The sequence below is a fragment of the Hippocampus bargibanti genome, linkage group LG03, assembly GCF_051943395.1.
Source record: "Hippocampus bargibanti isolate YZ-2025 linkage group LG03, ASM5194339v1, whole genome shotgun sequence".
In the NCBI taxonomy this organism is placed as follows: Eukaryota; Metazoa; Chordata; class Actinopteri; order Syngnathiformes; family Syngnathidae; genus Hippocampus; species Hippocampus bargibanti.
Window position 1 is genome coordinate 31147957 of NC_142736.1, and position 18752 is coordinate 31166708.

Genomic DNA, 18752 nt, shown 5'->3' on the forward strand with positions numbered 1-18752 from the left:
AACCGTGGGCTTTTAGGGAAGGGGAGGCTTTGAATCAACCCCCCACCCCCTTTTTGCACTGACACCATAGAGCAGGTCGCTCGTTCACTGCGGCTGGATGGTTATCATGAATGGAACATTGTACCTCGGGGAGACAAGAGCCTCCTAAATCCTGAGAGTCCCTCCCTTTTTGGCCCGCCGAAAAGAGCGCGGGGGTCGGGATTGAGGGTTATATAGCAAATGGGGGGCTTGTTTGGAAAGAAAGGCTGAATGTGGATAATTTAGAAAATGGGCTGCGGCAAAGCCTCCTTCAACCCCCCCCCTCCCCTCCACTTGTTTCTCCGTTTTGCGCATACCGCTTAATTTGTACATTTTCCCCCCCAGCCCTCGAAGCTGCTCTGCTTGTGTTTGTTTTGATTTTGCTCCCGGAGAAAATGGGGGAAAAGGGCAAAGGGAGTCGTCTGCGAGGAAATTAAGATGCATGGTGTTGGTCCAAAGTCCTGGACTCAATATGATGTGGCTAAAAAATCAAAAATGAGGGTTTGGGTGGGGTGGCGAGGGAGTTCTGGTTCGTTTCAGTTTCTCTTTTTCATTGTTTTATGGAATTTCTAGAGGTTTAAATGTGTCTTTTTTTTTTTTAAATCGGGTTACAAAGTACAGTGATACCTCGGTTTACGAACCCCTTGGTTTACGAACTTTACGAATGATTGATGAAAATTTTACCTTGGCATACGAACTTTTTTCATTCACGGAGCTGCCTCAATGAGTGATGTGTCGTTCGCGAACGAACCCGTTCTAACAACAAAATGGCAGCCGACTGTTTTTGTCCTCTATTCCCCGCCCCCAGTCTTCGGTTAAAGCCACGTGATTGGTCAAGAACGCAGCAGTGAGGGGGTGGTGTTTAAACATAAAAAAGACAGGCCGGCAACAGTGAGAGAGTTTCAACTTTGATAGTTCAAAGGCAAGGCAGAGTGTAGACTGCAAGGTTAAAATATCCCATCAATCAGGCTCCACAAATAACCTGCGCTACCAACCCAACGAAACAGAACACAATTGATGAGGAACTAGATACAATTATCACAGAGAAAGCACCTACTAGGGATCATTACTCAAGATGGCGAAAGAAGAAGGTTACGTTCCTCATCAAGTGTTTAATGCTGATGAAACCGGCCACTCCATTCCATTAAGCCATCAACGACCATCACAAAGGTAAATAAAGCGACTTTATTATACAGTACCGTTTATTTCTTTAATTATAATACCATAGCACATTTATTATAAATAAAATAAGGTATAATGTGTGTAGTTTTAAAAAAATAGAAAGTAGAAAATTATGTTTTATGGGGACATGGGAACGGATTATTCTCATTTTAATGGTTTCCTATGGGATATTAATTTTTGGGATACACACTTTTTGCCTTACACACTCTGTCTGCGAACCAATTAAGTTCGTAAGCCAAGCTATCACTGTATAGAATTGTCTACATGCAAAACTTAAAAAAAAAAATCTGTTAGCGCTCATATTTTTAAATGATCATTTCGACAACATTGCTTGAAAATCACAATGTCATATGACCTGGGAGCTATTTTTAGAATAGCCTCGCCAGCTAACGCATGTGATTCTCGCACGCTAAATAAATTCAATGAATTTTCATTCCCCAAAATATTTTGGTCACTTTCTTCACTAAATATACTTTTCTTTCCTAAAATGTCGGACATTCAGAGTGAAAACATATATTAACTCATTCACTGCCATTCATTAATTTATTCGGGAATTGAAAATATGATGTACAGAGCGCCATTCCCGAATTTGTTCGGGTTTTGTTTTTCATGCTTGGGTGTCGATAAAGCGCTCGCCATGGCCTTTAGCAATGTTTTTTTTCTTTTCCACAAGGGGGCAGCATTTCCCTTTTTTTCAATATTAGCATTATGTTGCAGCTTTAGCTGTTGTTAAAACGCTATACAAACCAATATGCATGTATTGCATTGTATTTTCGACAGCCGCCCTCATTTCAAGCTAATATAACTCCAAAGCTATATAATTTAGGAATTAACTATTTTTTCTGATGAAAGATGAGAATGTAAGGTTTCTTACGCTGCATTGAATGTTTATGTAGTGCTAAAACTCAATATTCTGTGGGTCCTGGAATTTAAGTGACAATGACAAAAACCCTAGCACTGGAATGGTTGCATTTTTGCACATAGTATCTGGCAATGAATGAATTGATACGCAGTATTTTAGCATTGGAGTACCTCAAATCTTTCAAACCGACTCTTTGACAGTTTAAACATTTTATTCCAAAATCACATCATTCCATATTGAGGACAGTATCAATCATGGCTTCTGAGCAACTCGTTTTATTACACTGGCGTCTTTCATGTCATATAATTGTATAATTCTGTCAAATATATATATATATATATATATATATATATATACATTTTTTGCTTCATGTTCCGGCTTCATAATTTAACATTTACATACATGTATATAAAATTCATGGTGGTGCGATTTCAAGCGGCTGCATGACTTTTCACTTGTTTTCCGTCATGTTGCGTTCTGAACAAAATGTAAACGCTGTTATGTCACATGGCTGTGTAGTGTTATCAAGTGACCCGGTTGAGACTCGTATCATCTACTAAATATGTTCAGCTCTTCCATGTGAATTAAGCAGACAAAAGTCACACATTTTATGAACTCGTTACATTTTGAGCTGCAAAGTTAAAGTCGGAAATGTAGTGGACTTCACCCATCACATTTTGAAATATACAGTGAAACCTTGGCTTACGAACTTAATTGGTTCCCAGACAGAGTGTGTCAGGCGAAAAGTGTGTATCCCCAAAATTAATTTCCCATAGGAAACCATTAAAATGAGAATAATCCGTTCCCAGGTCAGAAGAAAACATAATTTTCTACTTTCTAATTTTCTAAGCCTTAAAACTACACAAAATATACCTTATTTTATTTATTTTTATGTATAATAAATGTGCTATGGTATTATAATTAAAGAAATAAACTGTACTATATAATAAAGTCGTTTTTTTTACCATTGTGATGGTCGTTGATGGCTTGATGGAATGGATAGCTTTTCAAGTGTCTCAAGGAGCTCTGACTTGTACATATTCGAAGTTGTGATATTGCAACAGCAAGAGATGCAAGCAGGCACACTAGAAACACAATTAATAGCTGGTTCCCTTGCTTGTCTTTTCATTTCAAATTGAACTGATGGCTAGTGCGGGTTATTTGTGGAGCCTGATTGATGAGAAATTTAACCTTGCAGTCTACACTCTACCTTTGAACTGTCAAAGTTGAAATTCTGTCATCTGCCTGTCTCTTTAATGTTTAAACCACCTCCCCTCACTGCTGCGTTCTTGACCAATCACGTGGCTTTAACCGACGACTGGGGGCGGGGAATAGAGGACGGCTGCCATTTTCTTGTAGGAGAACGGGCTCGTTCGCGAATGACACATCACACATTGTGGCAGCTCCGTGTGTATCCCGAAAAATAGTTCGTAGGCCAAGGTAAAATTTTCATAAATGTAACATTCATAAAACGAAAAGTTCGTAAGCCAAGGGGTTCGTAAACCGAGGTATCACTGTACAGTACATTAGGGCCCAAAATCGCATTTCTTCAATTCTGACATTTCTTCAATTCCGATATTTCTTCAATTCCGATATTTCTTCAATTCTGATATTTCTTTAATCCCGGCATTTCTTTAATTCCAACATTTCTTCAATTCAGATATTTCATCAATTCCGACACTTCTTTAATTCCGATATTTCTTCAATTCCGACATTTCATCCCCTCATCAGTTTAATGTTGGAACGACACAACCAGACAGAGTATCTCAAAACAATGACAGGATACCCGGTCGGTCGTCATTGTGGTTGCCTACGACTGCACATTTGTAGTCATTTCTGCAAAGGCGGCATTTTTTTTTTCCAATGTAGCGCCTCCGTTGGATCTTTGCAGGGTGACCTCGTGCGTAGACCACGGGTAACAAAAGTGAAAAAAAGCAAAGCAATATAGTGCAAACATCGAAAAGGCTAACAAGACGGCGGGGTTTGGGTCATTCAAAGGTGTGAAATTAGGGGAAGGAAAGGGGTGCAAAGGTGTGTTTTGAGAGGAAAAGCACCATAACACCATCTCAGCAGGGGAGTAAGGAGACCGAGGGAGTAACAGAAGGATAGGGGGAGGGTAGGGGCGGGGGTCTCCTGCTCAAAAGTTGCGTGGAGTGTGGTGCTTCAGTTAATTTAAGCACTTGATCCTGTCCCTCGCAAATATTTGAAGTGTGGTTACCGCGACAAAAGTAGCAAAGTAAACAGACCAGGACGGGCAGAGTCTCTGTGTTTGTCTAAGGTCTTAATAAAGCTACGCTCCAGAGTACCATTGACACCAAGAGTAAACAAACGCCGGCCGCACGCGAGTAGACCAGACCTGGGAACTTTATTTTAGTGCGGAAAAAAAAGGAATCTGTAATGTCTGCCTACGGTTTTCCCACGGCAAAGAACCTTCAGGTTCTGAGAATCTTAAATAGTAAAGTTTACGGTGTCCACAATCCATTGTGATCCACAATGGTCTGAAAAGGGCGATTGGATGACGGCCACGTCTACGTCTAATTGGAAGCTCATTGAGGGGTTTGTTCCAGAAATGCAAATGTCCCCATTGTGGGACGATTAAAGGTTTTCTGATTCTGAAATTGATCTGGTAGTGAATCCACACAAGAAATTCGTTTTTAAAACCCTTTCGGGGACAGTGGACAGCCCATCATGTTTTCAGGTACCTGAACGTTGACATTATTGGTATATATAAAAGCGATATGAAAGACATGGAGTCCTGGGTTTTTGGGTTATAAACCAGAGACCAATCCAAAAAATGGGAAGGATTTTGTTCTTAGAATTACATCCTTAGGGGAATATCGGTTTCACTTTACAGTTCTTCAATATGTTTAGGTTTCTATGGCAAATGCTAATGGAGAAGCTACTTGGAACCCCAAAGGCGACACCGCCGGTCCTAAGAAGAAGGTAAATATCCTCTCCGAGGGAGATAAAGTCCAAAGTAGGTTCTAGACGGTTTCTGCGGCAAGCATATCCTGGACTAGAAGATGGTTGATGGTTCCAATGTATAAATTGAGCGTTCTCAACCATGAAGAAATCCAATGTGATTGTTCCTGATGGTACCTCCAGCATACTGGTGGAGATGAAGGTTGGGTCCTTTCACTCGCAATGGAGAACCTTCTGAAAAGCCAATAAATCAATATTTTCAACAATGAAAGGAAGTACCAATTTGAAGTTTCTGTATTTGGGTCACATACTAGTGTAGAATACCGCCGTTGTTTCCGATGGAGAAGTGCATATCCTTCACAGCTCTCAGATGTCACTGAATCTCAAAGCCCGCAACTAGGGTGGAGTTTTTTTTGCCAACTTCTAGGTTTCTACGCCACAACCCAGTTCACAGGACGGTTGGATCTTCCATTTGGGACGTCAAACATTTACAACCAGAAGAAGTCAACCTAGCTTTAAAAAAAATAAGAATCCAAAGTGTCGACAGCAAGACCCGAGGGTGAAAACCAGCATCACCTCATCCAGCAGACTTGTCTTGAAGACCCCCTTCGGCAGGTCCAGGAGCTGGAGATGTGTCTCAAAGACGAAATCCATTTCTATCACAACCAAATACATCCCAGAGGGAGAAACAGGAGCACCCCCAATGACGACAACCCGCGGGGAGCCGCCGAATGATCACTGGAGACATCTTCCTTGTCCTGTCTGACGTCATAATCCTCGTCCTCGTACATGTCGTCCACCTCCGGCTGGTCTGAAATGACACCGTGATGGTCTCCCATGGAGCAGAGTTTGCTCATGTTCTCCTTGACCACCTCGCAGAACGGTCTCCCTTCACCGTCGCAAACACAGCGGTTCAGCAACGCCCCGTCGGGTGTGTACAGCATCTGCTGGATGGTGGCCTTGCACTTGGCCGAGCACTTGCGTCCGTTGAACAGCTGTCCACAATAGGACATGTAAGCATCCAGGGACGCGTGGCAGTGGTTGTCCTGCACGCAACGTTGGCGGGCCTCCATGCAGCCGATCCCCCCGCCTCCGTCATCCGGATAGCGGCGCGGTAGACACGGTTCGATGGCGCGTTTGGCTCCCAGGCACTCGGCGTCCTGGGCGCACTCGCAGGTCTCCAGGTCCGGCCCGCTACGGGTCCGGTTGAGGCGGATCAGCGCGTTGATGCAGTGGCTGGGACACTGACGCCTCGTGCCTTGTAGGTTGCCCTCGCAGGCGGCCAAATACTGGCTATAGGCGAGCTCGCACTCGGGTTCGGCGTGGCAGCGCAGGATGGCCTGCCAGCAGATGAGCTGCGCATCCGACGCCACCAGCACCCATGAGAGCAGTGCCAGTGCGCCGCACCACCATCTCATGCTTGGGTGAAGGGAGGGGTTAGCTCGAAACTTTCCTCCTGCTGCAACACATCATCAAACCTCGCGGGCTATAAAATGGACACAAGTATCTCCTCGAGTCCCAGAAAACACGTCATGAAGTCACCACGCGTGGGTGCAGAAGCAGAGTGCATGAACACACTCGCTCTCCAGCAAAAAAAGTTCGCCTCCTCTTCCAGCCCTTACCGTTGTGGTGCGTTCACGGACAAGCCGCGCGGCAAAGTACAGTCCATCGATAGATATATATTTTATTTATTCCCTCGTTTCCAAATTCTTCCGTAGTGTGTGAATCTTCTTTGTCCCTCTCGCTCTCACTGTCTGTGGTTGTGCTGATACGCTTCGCGCTCCGCCGAGCTTCCTTCAAAACACCCCTCCCCCAAGAAAGAAAAGTTTTTTTACACGCACCCCCACTTCCCCCTTTCTCGCTCTCTTTCTCTCTCTCTCACACACACACACACACACACACACACACACACACACACACACACACACACACACACACACACACACACACACACACACACACTTCGTTTCCCGGCAGCTGATTGGTCGCCATTGAAAAGTCCTACAGCAAATCTGCGCGTAAATTCTCTCATGACCACGCCCCCACCGACCCCAACTTCTCGTCCCACCCCCAACAAGTGCATGGCCGACTCACACATAAAAACTTTCACACATAAAAAATGGAAAAGGGACCCAAAAAAAGGACACACTAATCATTCGAATATGCGGAGGCAGCAAAACATTTGCTTTTCTGTGACGTCATTTTCGATTTTCTTGCGTGTAATAGTAATAATAATAATACATTTTATTCATAAGCCCCTTTCAAAACTCTCAAAGACACTTTATAATCACAAAACAAGCAGAATAAAACCACTGGCACAATTATAAATGATAAGAGATAAAACTACACCAAGAATCAATCTATCTATCTATCTATCTATCTATCTATCTATCTATCTATCTATCTATCTATCTATCTATCTATCTATCTATCTATCTATCTATCTATCTATCTCTCTATCTCTCTCTCTCTCTCTCTCTCTCTCTCTCTCTCTCTCTCTCTCTCTCTCTCTCTCTCTCTCTCTCTCTCTCTCTCTCTCTCTCTCTCTCTCTCTCTCTCTCATTGCTGTCACACATTCCTCAGCCTTGTAGAATGGTATTTTCTGGCCCGTTTCACAGCCATTGTGTCCGATTGGCCATGCGTCGGCCCAGTTCTCCCCACAAGGTGGTCTGTTCACGCAACACGTCCGTCAATGGAGCAGCAATATAATTTACAGCTCTCCCCTTTTCACACCGCACTTGAAAACTAGCAATAGCTCAGGCTTTACTGCCATTCACATGCTGATTAACTTGATTATTTTTTGAGGGGGGGTGTGTGTGTGTGGGGGGGGGGGGGGGGGTACATTTTCACTTCTGTCTGCCACTGGGAGGGCCTGGTAATTTGTACAAAATGTATGGCGAGTTGAAGAGAGCAAATAGACATTAGACAGTCTTGGATGGAGAATCGTATGCGCTAAGATAACAACGTGACTCGACTTTGGCATTTGTCTTTTTTTTTTGGAGGAGGGGGAGGGGCTTTGAAAAGCAAAAAAAATGGTAAATGTCAAACAAACTTCAACAAACCGTAACTTGTGGGGTTTTGCAATTTAGTCGTTTTTATGGCTTTGCAAAAAAAACGTATACAGTACTGTTTATCAATCCTATAGATCAGGGGTTTTTTGTAGAGTTGGCGCCCTCTGCTGTTTATTAGTGAGAATGCATGGTTCTCTTTCAAATAGAATCTCGTTTTAAAGGATAACCGACGCAACCGAACGAGTTGTGTCCATAATTTGTAAAATCACTTCAAATGACTTCTACTGAGCGTATTTTACAAAGATTCCACCGCATATAGCTATATTTTACGTTTTAAAACTCGCGCCGAATATTCAGGAAGTCTTGGTTTCGAGTTGATAACGATGCCTGACTTGACGTCACGTCTGGAACGCTAACGGTTGTCCTTTGAATTGCTACATTTATTGACCCTTTTGAATTAGCCTCCGTGACACACGAGATACTCAGTAAATCGCTAACTAGCACACAAATAAAGAACGTGATCCAAAAATATGTTTATTGCAATTAAAAGTCCCGTCAGAGACAGAATGACAGAAATATTTAATGAGAAAGACAAGACACTTAAAACAAAGCAAAGCAAGTCTCATAGCTTATGGCTTCTCTTCCCATTTTCATTATTCTTATTATTGTGATGTTTAATACTGTCGTTATTATTACAGTACTGTATCTACTTTAGAATAGCAATATTAAAATAAAAAAAAAACATGTATTGCTACTTTTCCTTTTACGTTTAATGATGAACATCTATTGGTCTATCACCTTCACGTGACAAGAACCGGAGCAATGAGGATTTCCTCAGCGTCCACCCCAGTCACGATATTTTTTTTTGTCCATAGATTGCTGTCCCTCAATGCAACTAGATAACACGTTTGCTTTGAACAAACGCACACGTAAACATCGGTTTATTTGAAGAAAAAAAAAGGCTAAAAGCACAGAAAATACATTTGTTAAAGCAACGTAGGTTCGTGAGGTGAGTACCACTTTAACAGTAGGGTTACCTTGGACACATCAATTGTTTCGGGAACCCGTTTATTTATACATTATTGGTTATCTTAAGCTTGTTTGAGTCTACACCGGAGTACAGTGATACCTTGGCTTACGAACTTAATTGGTTCCCAGACAGAGTGTGTAAGGCGAAAAGTGTGTATCCCAAAAATTAATTTCCCATAGGAAACAATTAAAATGAGAATAATCCGTTCCCGGGTCCCCATAAAACATAATTTTCTAATTTTCTAAGCCTAAAACTACACAAAAAATACCTTATTTTATGTATAATAAATGTGCTATGGTATTATAATTAAAGAAATAAACTGTACTGTATAATAAAGTGGTTTTATTGACCTTTGTGATGGTCGATGGCTTGATGGAATGGAGTGGCCGGTTTCATCAGCATTCAAACACTTGATGAGGAACGTAACCTTCTTCTTTCACCACCTTGAGGAATGATCCCTTGGAAGTGCTTTCTCTGCGATAATTTTGTCTAGTTCGTCATCAATTGTGTTCTGCTTAGCTTGGTTGATAGCTTTTTGCATCAAGTGTACAGGCTTGTGCAGGTTATTTGTGGAGCCTAATTAATGGGATATTTTAACCTTGCAGTCTACACTCTGCCTTTGAACTATGAATAAAGTTGAAATGAGTCCAAATTTCACTGTTTTCGATCCATTTTGTCACACTCTCTCTGTCGTCTGCCTGTCTCTTTAATGTTTAAACCACCTCCCCTCACTGGTGCGTTCTTGACCAATCACGTGGCTTTAACTGAAGACTGGGGGCGGGGAATAGAGGATAAAAACAAGTCAGCTGCCATTTTCTTGTTAGGAGAACGGGCTCATTCGCGAACGACACACCACTCATAGTGGCGCTCCGTGTGTATCCCGAAAAATAGTTCATATGCCAAGGTAAAATTGTTATAAATGTAATATTCGTAGACCAAAAAGTTCGTAAGCCAAGGGGTTCGTAAACCGAGGTATCACTGTACTGTATTTTTACTTTTCGTGTCTTGAAATTTCTTTCGGAACAAGATTTTATGTTCCTCTCGAGATGTTTTGTAACGTTATATTTTCTTATGAAAACACGTTCGTAAGACGAGGTTCCATAGTAGACTAATAGCATCATCTCTCAAAATAGTGAGTACTGTTACACTGATAAACTGCTTATGATTTAAAAGCCTCTATAGATGCATTGTTGACGTGTTAAAAAGTACCCCTAGCGTAAAGTGGTACAAAGAAGTGTATATTTTGCCATGGCTACACACAAAAAAAAACCCACAAACACCAATACAATGAAAAAAAAAAAAACAAACACCATGAGGCCACGGTGTTAGCATTAGCGCTAACGAGGTACACGAGGACACCGATCGACTTGACGACAGCTAATCCACTGGCACAAAACGGCACCACACGATGAGCTCAGCGCTTACACAAAACAGAAAATATTGCCGTGATGAAGACACACATATTGTCGCACTCTGGCTTCTAAAAGCATTTACACTTGTACTTTTTTTTAGCAGAGTTTTAGGTCATATTTTTTGTTTTCATATGCAGCACAAACACAAGGCTTTCCTACTCGGTGATGATGGCTCAATTTGGGGGAAAAAAATGGAAAGTTATGTCTTTACACCCATATATTATTCACAGTCACGTCGTTAAATTGACACATGGCTTATTTTCTCAGACGTCATCGGTTATTGACATGAAAATAAATTATTAAAAATAAGTGGAATTTTAACAGCAGCTTCCTGGTAGTATTAGAACTAAAAAATGCACAGTCTCACTCACTTAAAGGACAACCGACGTCTCCGGACAAGTTGTGTCCATAATTTGCTTCAAATGACTTCCACTGGGCGTATTTTAATAAGATTCCACCGCATGTAGCTATATTTTACGTTTTAAGACTCGCGCTGAATATTCAGGAAGTCTTGTTTTCGAGTTGGTGACGATTCCTGACGTGACGTCACGGAAGGAACGCCCGTGACTGAGAAAGCGCCACACAATGCATTTTGGGTACTTTTTTTCGCCTGAACATGAAATTAGAAGGAAAACTACATAAATAACGCAATGGTGAATCGTTGTGTGTCGCAGCCAACACGCATAAAGAAGGTGTAAGTTGACACAAATTCCCAGCGGACAAATCAGCCCATTTCCAACAGAACTTGTGCGCCATCTTGTGCATTTTCTGGGACGCTACATTGGAGTCCCGAAGGGTCGAATTGCTACGGAAGGACTTCTTTAATCGATTGCAAACATTTGTGCTTTCCTCTTCAGAACTATTTGAATCATAATACAGTAAAGTCTCTTTATATCGATATCGGTTATATCGATAGTACTGCTTATTACGATACTATTTCTATGAACGCAAAGGAGAAAATTTACACGCCGCAGGATCGGATATATCGATAGTCCGGTTATATCGATATTTTTTCCGACTCCCGAGAATATCGATATAACCAGACTTTACTGTAATAACTGGATAAGTAACAAGAAAGCATCTTCTCCGCATCTGAACTCTCTGAAGCCATTGTTTTGATTCTGGAGCAAGGCAGTTTGTGAAGGAGTATCCTGGCGTGACATCACGAACAAGGGGGCGGGACTTTCTGAATCTCGCCATTTCTGAGCTCATTTTGTGGCAATTTTGGGACACTTTAAGTGATTTTGATTGGTGTTTTGCATTTGACTAAAAATATCAGCCTGCGTGTTTTGGGTATTTTAGATGCTATAAAACGTTTTTCTGATGTCAGTTCGGAAACAAAAAAAATGCTGTCGGTTGTCCTTTAATATTGCCATTTTTGTGCTTTTCAAATGCTTATCCCATCAAAAAGCCATCTAAGCACCCACATTTACTACCATATACTACTCCTCCTCCAAACAAGATGGCTTTTTCAGCAACATCAAAATTAGCAGATTTCTATCTAATGTTGAAATTCTCTCAGTTTAGCAGCGAAAAAGGAAGGACTTGACCTACTCAGACCAACACCGGTTTCTCAGAGGAAGAGCTTCTGGAGAAGGGAGCAGCAGAAAGCTTCAGGAACTGTTCACGCGACACCATTTTTGATTGAAACATTGATCCCATACCTCCAAGGTACCAAAATTGTCTTTTACAGACAACCTAGAAAAAGTCAAAGAAATTGATATTGATATGAATCTTTTCTGTCAACCAATCAGTTTTCAGCGATGTGTCTAGCTCTCTCTCTCCTTTAAAGGACAACCGACGTCTCCGGACAAGTTGTGTCCATAATTTGTAAAATCACTTCAAATGACTTCTACTGAGCGTATTTTACGAAGATTCCACCGCATATAGCTATATTTTACGTTTTAAGACTCGCGCTGAATATTCCGGAAGTCTTGTTTTTGAGTTGGTGACGAGTCCTCACCCTACGTCACTGAAGGAACGCCCCTGACCGAAAAAAGGACACATTGTAGCAGTCCTTCCATCACGTCAATGCATTTGGCTGTACTTGGCTGCTCTGAAAACTTCGCGTCGCACCAAAAAGAGGCAGAAGAGGGCGACAAAGCTCCGTGTAAGGAATTAATCAGCCTGTAGAAACGGGCTGATTAATTCCTTACCCGGAGCTTTGTCGCCATTTTCTGCCTTTTTTTGGTGCTACATTATCCGCCCCCAGATCGGTTGTCCTTTAAATTGTAAAACATTTTGAAATTGGTGCGCAACGTGAATAGATGGGTTGCTACTTCCTCCTTCCAAGAAGCTCTCCTCTTCCTTTCCTGACATCACATGACGCTGCAGTTCTCCGTCTGCTTCTTGAGGTCCTCCAGCGTGGCCTGGGCTTTGTCCTTGAGTTGGTCCATGTCGACGTTCTGCAGGTTGGACAGCTGGCCCAGAACCGACTGCTTGTGCGCCTCCTCTTGGTTGTCTTCGGCGATCATCTTAGCCAGCTCGGTGGGGAGCACCACATCGTCGCCCGCTTGCTGGATCTGAGTTTCGTCCAGTTCGTTCTGATTTGGTAAAACAAAAACACACAAAAAAAAACACATTTTACTAGTAAGTAAATGTACTTAATCAGTCACCATCGGCTATTAATCTCTTACTTTAGTTAAATGCGCGGTTTTAATGTTTTAGGAAACATGGAAGAAACTGTTTGTTTGTCATGTTTACGTGAATGACAACGATAAGTTAGCATAGCATACCTTTGGTAGCCGGTACTTGTCCCGAAAATGACTCCTGACGGTGGCTCGCTCGGCTTTCTTCTGGGCAAAATTAGCTTCTCGTTCTTGTCTGCAACACAGCGCAACATATTCTTTGCGTTGTTGATGTTACATGATTATATTATAAATCAGTTGCCGGCCCGTGGATTTCATAATTTACCCAACTTGGATGCATGAAGGACCCTGGTCTAGATGTACATTAAAGGACAACCGACGTCTCCGGACAAGTTGCGTCCATAATTTGTAAAATGGCTTCAAATGACTTCTACTGAGCGTATTTTACAAAGATTCCACCACATATAGCTATATTTTACGTTTTAATACTCGCGCTGAATATTCCGGAAGTCTTGTTTTTGAGTTGGTGACGAGTCCGTACGTGACGTCACTAAAGGAACGCCCCCTGACCGAAAAAATAAGACACATTGTAGCAGTCCTTCCATCACGTCAATGTATTTTGCTGTACTTGTTTGGTCTGAAAACCTTGTGTTGCACCAAAAAGCCGCCAGAAGAGGGCGACCAAGCTCCATGTAAGGAATTTATCAGCCTGTGGAAACGGGCTGATTCATTCCTCACAATAGCTCGGTGTTTTAATCGATTGCAAACATGTACGCCACAGGTGTCAAAGTCAAGGCCCGCGAGCCAAATCCGGCCCACCACATCATTTTTTTTCGGCCCGCGAAAGCAAATCAAACTTGTTAAATTCCATGATGATTGCTAAAATCTGAGCCAAAATTTCATATTTTTGGATGTCAACCACAATAAAAGTCATTATTCTTGACTTCAGATTTGAAAACGAGTTATTCATTAATTTGCTGTGTGCTCTATATGTAATATTTGAAGGGATTTAAACATTCTAATGGGTTCCCCAAATTCATAACGGCCCTCGAGAGGAAACCATAACTACAATGTGGCCCGCGGCAAAAAAATGACTTTGACACCCCTGATGTATGCTTTCTTCTTCAGAACTATTTGAATCATATTCATAACGGAATGTGTTACAAGAAAGCATATTCTCCAAATCTGAAGCCATTGTTTTGATTCTCCAGCAATGCAAGACGTCTTGGTGTGACGTCACGAATTGGGGGCGGGACTTTCTGAAAATGTCCAATTCGCAGCTTAATTTTTTTGCAGATGTTGGACACTTCAAGTCATTTTTATTGGTGTTTTGCATTTGAATAAAAACATCATACTGCGTGTTTTGGGTATTTTAGATGTTATAAAACATTTTTCTGATGTCAGTTAGGAAACAAAAAAAGTGACGTCGGTTGTCCTTTAAATGTACATGTACATTAAAAAATGATTTTCAAATGGAGTTTAAAATAGGAGAATCGAGGATAAATTCATGAAAATGTTTCAATACTTTTCAGCAGAGGGCGCTATATTCCCAAATCCAAATCTCAGCGACGCTTTTCACGCCCCAGTTGGCTCTCCTCTCCGTCGTCCCCCCCTAATCGCAATTGCTTCGGCCTGAGACACAGCAAGTCAACAAAGCTGACATAATGTTGGCCAGATGTGGCAGATGTGTGACCTCCAAAACAGTATACACACACACATAAACACGCAGTGGGGGGGGGGGGGGGGGGGGGGCACTGCTAGCCTGTGAGGATCATATCCTCCGAAGGCGATGCACCCAATGTGTCAGCGCGAGGTGGTTTTTTCTTTCTTTTTTTTTTTATCCCAGATGAGATGTCCTGTCACATTATAGGCCTGAGTGGACAAAACACCGAAGCCAGGGTAGCCATCTTTCTTATCAATGACCTCACGTGACACTGGCGGGATGGTAGCCGAGCTCTTGTGGTCTTCACGGAATCGCTAAACATGTTTTCTCTATGCTCAGATATAGCGCCTTGGGCTCATAAATCACTCTGCTCGCAGGTCACGTGACAGTGGCCCTGAGAGACCGTGATGCCTCTCTAGATATAGATATATATAGAGAGAGATAGATCTATAGATATGTAGATATAGATACAGTGATACCTTGGTTTACGAACTTAATTGCTTCCCAGAAAGTGTGTGTAAGGCGAAAAGTGTGTATTCCAAACATTAATTTCCCATAGGAAACCATTAAAATGAGAATAATCCGTTCCCAGGTCCCCATAAAACATAATTTTCTTCTAAATCAGTCTTAAAACTCCACAAAATATAATAATAATAATAATAATGATAATAATAATAATAATAATAATAATAATACGTCTGTGTAAGCTCTGTCGTACAGGAGTGGTCCATCGATGAGAAGGTTTCTTCAGCCGTCTAAAAAGTACAGATGACGGCTGAAGAAACTTTCTCATCAATAATAATAATAATAATAATAATAATAATAATAATAATAATAATAATAATAATGATATTGCAACAGATGCAGGCAGACACACTAGAAACTTCATTAATTTGCTGTATGCGGGGAATAGAGGCCAAAAAAAAGTCGGTTGCCATTTTCAGCTCCTCGTTCACGTCAGAGATCCAGCTCCAAGACCCGGCTCGTTAGCGAACGACACATCACTCATTGTGGCGCTCTGTGTGTTTCCCGAAAAATAGTTCATATGCCAAGATTATAGTCTCGCAAATTTAACGTTTGTAAGGCGAAAAGTTCATTAGCGAAAGCGTTCATAAGCCGAGGTATCACTGTATAGATATACAGTTTATTTATTTCATTATAATACCATAGCACATGTATTATACATGAAATAAGTTATATTTTGTGTAGTTTTAAGGCTTAGAAAATTAGAAAATTATGTTTTATGGGGATTTGGGAACGGATTATTCTCATTTTAATGGTTTCCTATGGGAAATTAATTTTTGGGATACACACTTTGCTTTACACACTCTGTTCATACACACTGCAATACACAGTACATATACATACACAATTAAGTTCGTAAGCCAAGGTATCACAGTTGCGTTTGCACCTGACTTGTGGTTGTTTTTTTTCCGTGCGTAAAACACACCCGTCTCGCATTCGTCTTTTTACGCGAGCGTCCACGTTCACCTCCCATTTTCCCCCACACTTTTTCACTAACCCCCCCCCCCTCATTTTCTCTGTCGACTTACTTACTTCTCCTCCTCTAACTGTTGCTGGTATTGCTCGAACTCCTCTTGGGTCATCCCCTGCGCCGCCGCGTCCGTCTTCTCCGCTTCGGGTTTCTCTTCCGTCAGCCCGCCCGTCAAATTCTTCAGCTGCCCCCCCACCACATGTTTCACCATGAAAGCCATCTCTCACAATGTTGTACCGTTTTTTTTTTTTGAAGTGGGCTCCTAATTAGAGGGCGGCGGCTTGCTTGGAATCCACCGGGAGAAAGATGCGCCTAAAAAAACAAACAAAACAATTGTCCTGCGGGGGAGATGGAGAATGAGGAGAAACGATTCCCCTGTTGAACGGCGTGTGCAATCAGATCGGAGGAAGAGGAGGAAGAGGAAGAAGAAGAGGAGGAGGAGGAGGACGCTTCTGAGTCAACAAGTTTGGCGCTCAACTCTACCAATGGCGTGTGTCTACCGATCTGCCAGCCCAGTACCCCCCCCCCCCCCCACGCATCCCCCCCATCATGCAAGGCGCCCGCCCGTCGCACGACGTGCGGCAGACTCCCGGTGGACTGACCGGACAGCGGACGCAACATGGAGACGCCAGAGGAACACATGCGAGAATTGATTCAACCCCCACAAATATTTTGGACCAATTTGGACTTTTTTAAAACCTATTTTACCCATATATTGATTATTATTATTATTATTGTTATTATTATTATTATTATTATTATTATTATTATTATTACCAGTTTTATTCATATATTGATGTGTTAGGATTATGATTATGAAGATGATGATGATTATTATTATTACCAGTTTTACTCATCTATTGATGTCTTATTATTATTATTATTATTATTATTAGTTTTACTCATCCATTGATGTATTATTATTATTATTATTATTATTATTATTATTATTAGTATCAGTTTTATTCATCTATTGATGAATTATTATTGTTATTATTATTATTACCCGTTTTAATCATCTATTGATGTATTATTATTATTATTATTATTATTATTATTATTATTATTATTACCCGTTTTACTCATCTATTGATGTATTATTATTATTATCATCATTATTATCATCAATATTATTATTATTATAATATTTTTATTATTATTATTATTACCAGTGTTACTCATCTATTGATGTATTATTATTCTTATTATTATTAATAATAATAATCTTCTTTTTCTTATTATTATTATTACCAGTGTTACTCATCTATTGATGTATTATTATTATTAAAAATATCCTGTGACTGTAAAGTGTCCTTAAGAGTTTTGAAAGGCGCTTATAAATGAAATTATTATTATTATTATTATTATTATTATTATTATTATTATTATTATTACCACCAGTTTACTCATCTATTGATGTATCATTATTATTATTATTATTATTATTATTATTATTATTATTATTATTATTTTAAAACATTCCTGTGACTGTAAAGTGTCCTTGAGAGTTTAGAAAGGCGCTTATAAATGAAATTATTATTATTATTATTATTATTATTATTATTATTATTATTATTACCACCAGTTTACTCATCTATTAATGTATCATTATTATTATTATTATTATTATTATTATTATTATTATTTTAAAACATTCCTGTGACTGTAAAGTGTCCTTGAGAGTTTAGAAAGGCGCTTATAAATGAAATGTATTATTATTATTATTATTTATTATCATTACAAAGGCTCACTTTTGATTGACACTCTCACTTCGGTCGCTAATGAACTCAACTCAAAATTTGAAGCATTAAAATCCAGGCAGGGAAACGAGTTGGACATGAAAGTATGAGGCACCCATTTGGGAAAGCTTTCATAATTCATCCAGAAACTTTGACAGAGCGTCGACACGGCGAGTGCGATGATCCTCGCAGCAGCATCGAAGTGACACCTCGTCTGACCTACTTTCCTTCGCTCGACACGCAACGCAACATGCTTGTTGTGTTCTTTCATGGCAAAGGCTTCTCTGCCATTACACACCTACAGGAAGAGCATATAAGAGCACATATCCGACCATCCATCGTCCATCCATGTCCGTCTGTCCATCCATCCATTCATCGTTCCGTCTGTCCATCCATCCTTCAATCCAAACGTTCTTCAAACCATCCAACCGTCCCTCCGTCCATCCATCCATTCATCCATCTATTCATCTGTCCATCCATCCATCCAACCATCCATTCATCCGACCATCCATCTGTCCATCCATCCATTCATCTCTCCATCTGTCCATCCAACCATCCATCCATTCATTGTTCAGTCTGTCCATCCATTCATCCATCCGTATGTCCATCCATCCAACCATCCATTCATCCGACCATCCATCTGTCCATCCATCAATTCATCTGTCCGTCTGTCCATCCATCCATCTGTCCATTCATCCATCCAACCATCTGTCCATCCGACCATCTATCGTCCATCCATCCATTCATCTGTCCGTCTATCCATCCAACCATCTGTCCATTCAACCATCCATCCGTCCGGCCATCCATTGTCCATCTGTCCATCCATCCAT

At 41.0% G+C, this 18752-nt stretch overlaps 3 protein-coding genes across 4 annotated transcripts in view; 1 reads left to right on the plus strand and 2 right to left on the minus strand.

The window, feature by feature from the left end:
- The window catches only part of ulk3 (unc-51 like kinase 3), a 43384-nt gene extending 26441 nt beyond the window's left edge, over positions 1–16943 (plus strand). For both annotated transcript variants that reach the window (XR_016114559.1, XR_016114561.1), the window contains exon 19: positions 16439–16943. The gene's annotated coding sequence lies outside the window, so the exon portion shown is untranslated. The remainder of the gene's footprint in view (positions 1–16438) is intronic.
- Positions 3726–6915, minus strand: LOC148900958 (growth arrest-specific protein 1). The gene is made up of 2 exons (XM_088993056.1): positions 5296–6915; positions 3726–5218 (listed from the first exon to the last, which is right to left on the minus strand). Exon 1 carries the CDS (start codon positions 6400–6402, stop codon positions 5644–5646), a length of 759 nt encoding a protein of 252 aa, XP_088849182.1. The 5' UTR covers positions 6403–6915; the 3' UTR covers positions 3726–5218; positions 5296–5643.
- On the minus strand, positions 10826–16442 carry cplx3b (complexin 3b). Its single transcript, XM_088993085.1, has 3 exons — positions 16246–16442; positions 13173–13260; positions 10826–12980 (listed from the first exon to the last, which is right to left on the minus strand). The coding sequence occupies exons 1-3, from the start codon at positions 16401–16403 to the stop codon at positions 12756–12758; spliced, it is 471 nt and encodes a 156-aa protein (XP_088849211.1). The 5' UTR covers positions 16404–16442; the 3' UTR covers positions 10826–12755.
- Positions 16944–18752: the final 1809 nt, after the last annotated feature.